The sequence below is a fragment of the Lactuca virosa genome, chromosome 2 (assembly GCF_052849685.1).
Source record: "Lactuca virosa cultivar CGN04683 chromosome 2, Lactuca_virosa_CGN04683_v6, whole genome shotgun sequence".
Lineage (NCBI taxonomy): Eukaryota > Viridiplantae > Streptophyta > Magnoliopsida > Asterales > Asteraceae > Lactuca > Lactuca virosa.
In genome coordinates, this window is record NC_136427.1 from 228,570,011 (window position 1) to 228,575,530 (window position 5,520).

Consider the following 5,520-nt stretch of genomic DNA (forward strand, 5'->3'; position numbering starts at 1 on the left):
AGGATTACTCACTTTATGCTGATTATGATGCTCAGTTTAATGTTCAAACTTCATTTGAACAACAACCAGAAGTGGATTATCTAGAGGGTATGGTGAGTGATGATAGTGGAGATGCTTTCTATTCTGAGAGTGGCCATGGTTATGAGGATAGTGGAGATGATTCTGATGACATTGAACACAATGTGGATGAGTCTAACATACAATTTGATGTAGATGTAGACATGAGTGAATTCCATAATGTTGTTGATGTAGATGAACATGGAATCTTGAACAATCATTCCAAAGATGAAGGGAATGACATGGTTGATGATGAGTTGGAAGTTATTGCCACTGATGATTATCAATTTGCAGGATTTCATGAAGATGATAGGAAGAGACTGCTAAAAGAGTTGAGTAAGTCAAGTACATGCTCTCATGGAGAGGTTCATGTAAAACCATTTCATATTGGCCAGGTCTTCAAAACCAAGAGTGATGTTAAAAACTACATGAAGTCACACGCTGTAGCTTCAAGGAGGTCTTTATACCTAGCCAAAAATGATAAAATCCGGATTAGGGTGAAATATAAAGGTGTTGTAAGTAAGCCATCTAAAGTAGTTGATGGTGGTGGGCCCTCAACTAGAAGTAGGGCAAAGTGCAAGGGTAAAGATGTAATTGCATATAAAGGTACATATCCATGGGCAGTCCAAATATCGAGGGCTAATGAAAATCAGGATTGGTTGGTGAAAACAGTACATGATGAGCATAAATGTTTGCAAACAAGGGCGGTTAAAACTTGCACTTCCAGATTCGTAGCAAACTTAATTGTTCAACAAATTCAGAGTAACCCTAAAATTCCAGTGAAAGCTTTACACGAGTTGTGCAAGAAACTAGAGGTAGGAATGTCATTGCAAAAGGTTGCTAGGGCAAAGTCAATGGCTGAACGTATCATTAGTGGGGACTACCAAGTACAGTATGGATTTTTGAGGGATTATGTGTTGGAGCTGCTCAACACTAATCCTGGTACAACAGTTCGAATTGATGTGTATCCAGAAACCTCCCTGTCTATTACCACAAGAACTTTTAGAAGAATATATGTCTGCCTGGGTTCATTGAAGTTAGGATTCAAATCTGGTTTAAGAGATTTTCTAGGTCTGGATGGTACTTTCATGAAGGGCCCTTACCTTGGGCAAGTGTTAACTGCTGTAGGGTTGGACTCAAACAATGGCATATACCCTGTAGCATATGCAGTGGTAGAGACAAAATCAACAAGTAGTTGGACCTGGTTCTTGGAACTGTTAGGAGAAGATCTGGATCTTGGAGCAAATTCAAACTTTACATTCATTTCTGATAGACAAAAGGTGTGTATCAACTAACTTTTTTTTTGGTACCATTACTAAATACATTTAGGTAACTGCTGTTGCATACATTGACTTTTGTTTAGGGAATAATACCAGCAATGGAGAAGGTATTCCCTAGTGCAGAACACAGGTTCTGTTTGAGGCATATCTAGGAAAACATGAAGAAACAGTGGAAAGGAAAAGACTTAAGTGACCAGCTTTGGGAGTGTGGTAGAGCAACAACAGTAAATCATTTTAACAGAGCAATGGATGAGTTGAAGAAGATCAATGAAGAGGCTCATGCTTGGGTGTGTAAGATCCCAGCAAACACTTGGGCTAAATCTCACTTTAGTGGTAAGTTTTTAGAAATTTATTGATAAATGTTAATCTTCCCTGTTGTGTGTTTACTATATGTGTAATTGTCTTCTCTTAATATCTATTATTCAGGAAGGGCACATACTGATTGTTTGTTGAATAACCTTTGTGAGGTATTCAATTCTAAGCTAGATGAAGGTAGGGATAAACCTATTATCACTTGCTTAGAGTATATTAGAGAGTATCTCATGAAGAGGTTATGTGTGGTGCAAAAGGAAATAGATAAGTGTGAAGGACTTCTAACCCCTACTGCAACTACAGTGTTTGAAAAGATTAAGACTGATGCAGCTAAGTATGTGGCTAAATACAATGGGGCAGGAAAGTACCAAGTGGCAAGCACATGGAAAGACCAGTATGTGGTAAACTTGAATGACCAAAGTTGCACTTGTAGGTTTTGGGAGATTACAGGTTTCCCATGTAGACATGCTGTTTGTGCTATATGGGACAAAATTGAAAATGGTGAAAATGCCCCACATGTTGATGAATGGGTCCATCCTTGCTATAGGTTATCAACATGGAAAGCCATGTATTTCAACAAAAATTGATCCATTGAATGGACGTTCAATGTGGCCTAAAAGTGACTGCCCATTCACTTTACTTCCACCAAAACATAAAACACAGGTTTGTATTTCAACTAGACTAAATATATAGTATACATGTGAACATGGAATGAATTTAATTTTAACTATAGTATATCAATATGTGTAGGTTGGGAGGCCTAAAAAGAAGAGAAGGAGGGGTGTTGATGAGCCAAACAGCCAAGCTGGTAGATTGAGCAGGAAATATTTGGCAGTCACTTGTTCAAAGTGTCATAACAAAGGGCACAATTCCAGAACATGTAAAGGGCAGGGAGGCAGTGGTGAAGTTGGAGGGGGCTGAAAACTATTTTTAGTAGTTATTAGGATGCTTGTGTTGTAGGTCTTTTGAAACTTAAGTCATGTGTACTTGTTTGAAGATGTGTTAAGAACTTGAAAACTTTGCATGTAATGCTTGTGTTGTAGGTCTTTTGAAACTTAAGTCATGCTTGTGTTGTAGGTCTTTATTTGTCTTGAAACTTAGTATGATGGTTGTGTTAAGAACTTTAAAACTTTGAATGTAATGGTGTGTATGCACATTTTGGTAATGAATTAACATGTTTGTGTACTACCCTTCACAGATCAATTAATAACATTGTACATTTCAATTGCAAATGAAAACATTCAAGAAATTGAACAATCAACTATAACAAACTACATTCTATTATCATTACTATTACCACTCCATTACACATTAATCTGATACATAAACCAAATACAACAACACCAACTCCAAAACCCCCTACATAAACTGAAAGCAAAAAAACCCCTACTCGATTAAAATCAAAAAAAAAAAAAAAACCCCTGCAATGGTTACAAACCAAAAACCAAAACTCCATTACCATCCAAACTTTCACAAGATACTTAGAGATTAAAATAAAACCAAAAAAAGAACACCCATGAACAAAACAACATCAATCGGTAGTTACACAATTCTGCACTCACAATGGCAACCCTCTCTTCCAATCGGTTCATTGATCTTATCAGACCTGGAATCACCACCAATGCCCTAGCACACATAGGAGGATCAGACCATCGAAGGAACCCACATCTTGTACAGTTCCAAAATTGTCTTCCAGGGTTACGATCCGTCCATGAAGTGATCTTCACTGCTTCATTCCCACATCTGCAAGTCACCATCTTTGAATCAGAAGCGATTGGATGTCGTGAAGGGTGCAACGGTCGAGCAACAGTGGAAGGGAGAAGAGAGGAGATGACGACTGATAAAGGTAAAGGGTTTGCCCAAAAATCGGACATGCAATGTCTTTTAAAGAGAGAAGGTTACAACTAAAATGACGAAATTACCCCAGCAACATTTTATTAAAAAATGAGTTAACGATGAAATGGTAACGGAGTGAGCCGGAAGAACCAAATGTTAAAAGTTTTGAAACCACAGGAACTATCTGTGAGGTTTTTTGAACTTAGGGATTAAACTTGATATTTCTGGAAACCACAGGGACCATTTTTGAAGTTTTGTCATTTTTATATGTTGGACTTTTGTAGTCATTAGTATAATTGTGGATATATACGGCCTACATACTCTCCTTTGAGTCCTAACACTAACACCAAGGTGAGAGAGTGTGTGTAAAAGTGAGGACCACACGAGTGATCAGAAGCTATCAAAAGGGAATCTCTGGCATTAGCGTCGTCACCATCGTCATCGTTTTCATTCTCTCGAGAAAAAGAAAACAGAAATACAACTGGAGATTTCGTTCTAGATTGAAGAACTGACGTACGAGCGGAATCATATGAAGAATGAGGAATGGAAGAAGCTAGTAAGGAATTAGCGAGGTATAGCATTCTGAGTTGGTGTGGTTGTGGTAATGGAGGTTACAAAGGCAGGAGTCAGAACTAGAGCTCGAGCTATGGCGGTGGTGGCGGAGGAGACGGAGGATAATTCGGTAGCAGTGAAGAGGAGAAAGGTCGGTAATGAGAAATCGAGGTCGCCGTCGTTAACATCTGAACAAACTAAACCTCGGTGTGATATTAATTACGTTAAATCGGCACATGAGGAGGAGGATCCAAGCGATTCCTTGAATGCCTCCGCGAACCTTAAATCCGGTGGTGTTCCGGCGTCTTGTTGCTCTAGCACTGGATCAATGGAGAAAGTGAAAGTTGCGGATCTGGAGGTAATTAATGTTTGAACACTCTTTTCTATTCTTTATATGATTCATCTTACGTCTATCATCATTGTTATTTAATTTTACACAGTTTTAATGGTTTTTCGGTTTCGAATTTGCAGAAGAGTTTTGGAACTGAAACATCCGCCAGACATAAATTAAACGGAAGCGAAAGGTTTTCAACTAATGCCATTTCAATTAGCTCATTTATGTATACATGTTTTAACTCTTTAATTTCTTCTCTCCTCTATCCAAGCGATCTCCTTCTTCTTTTAACTTGATGGCCGGTTCTTTCAGCACACCTAAGAAGGAGCTCAAGGCGGAATCAGGCGAACTGGAATCATGTACAGCAAAGCCGTCACCGGAAATGGTTAATCCTTGCCGTACAGTCTTGTCGCCGGAGAAGATGCCACCTGAAGCGGAACTTGAAGCCTTCTTTACGGCTGCAGAGGAAGACCTCAACAAACGGTTTAAAGAGAAGTGAGTAATTCATTTAGCTTCTTTCATTGCTTGTGTAGGAATCTTCTAAGAAAAACTAACGTATAGTAGCTGATGAATAACATTAATTAATGGTGCTATATATCATTCGCAGGTATAATTATGACATTGTAAATGATATTCCTTTAAAAGGTCGATACGATTGGGTTGAACTAACGCCAGGAAAATGAGGATTAAGATGATCGATCGATGAAGAATAAATTAATGAGCATTTTTGTTTTGATGAACTATTTGAAGCTTTTCTGGCTACCAACAGCAGCTAACCCTAAACGAGGAAGAACGACGCTGTAAAAAAGTATGCCGTAGTGTTGTGTACTTTTTAAATCGTTGTTATATAATTCAAATATAGTAATGTTATTCGATTCCACCACTGGTAATTAACTTTGATTTTAATTAATTCCAATATTACTTTGTGATTGATTTTAACATGATCCATAGATAGATGATTATAGTTATGTTAAAAAAATGAAAATGTTTATGGAATGAAGATGGTGGTTTGGTAATTTGGTTGATGCCGAGCTCGGTGGGAGTTGGAATTAGGCGTTGGTGAAGAAGGTACAAGCAGCAGAAGAAGAAAACTGACGCCTTGCCGTGTAAGCTACGGACACGTGTTTGAATGCCGGAAAGCAAATACTG

The 5,520-nt window shown here is 38.3% G+C and overlaps 2 protein-coding genes across 3 annotated transcripts; both read left to right on the top strand.

Annotated features, from left to right (window-relative positions):
* The first annotated feature begins 1,495 nt into the window (after positions 1-1,495).
* On the top strand, positions 1,496-2,570 carry LOC145158265 (uncharacterized). Its single transcript, XM_079077185.1, has 4 exons — positions 1,496-1,670; positions 1,764-2,050; positions 2,100-2,312; positions 2,400-2,570. Exons 1-4 carry the CDS (start codon positions 1,496-1,498, stop codon positions 2,568-2,570), a joined length of 846 nt encoding a protein of 281 aa, XP_078933311.1.
* A 1,227-nt stretch (positions 2,571-3,797) lies between these two features.
* On the top strand, positions 3,798-5,302 carry LOC145160348 (cyclin-dependent kinase inhibitor 3-like). Of its 2 annotated transcripts, none has more exons than XM_079079497.1 (4): positions 3,798-4,395; positions 4,509-4,597; positions 4,684-4,866; positions 4,979-5,302. In XM_079079497.1, exons 1-4 carry the CDS (start codon positions 4,090-4,092, stop codon positions 5,052-5,054), a joined length of 654 nt encoding a protein of 217 aa, XP_078935623.1. In that variant the 5' UTR covers positions 3,798-4,089; the 3' UTR covers positions 5,055-5,302. The 2 variants fall into 2 exon arrangements, with proteins under 2 accessions (XP_078935623.1, XP_078935624.1); XM_079079498.1 differs by having other exon boundaries at positions 3,799-4,395; positions 4,509-4,561.
* The last annotated feature ends 218 nt before the right edge of the window (positions 5,303-5,520 follow it).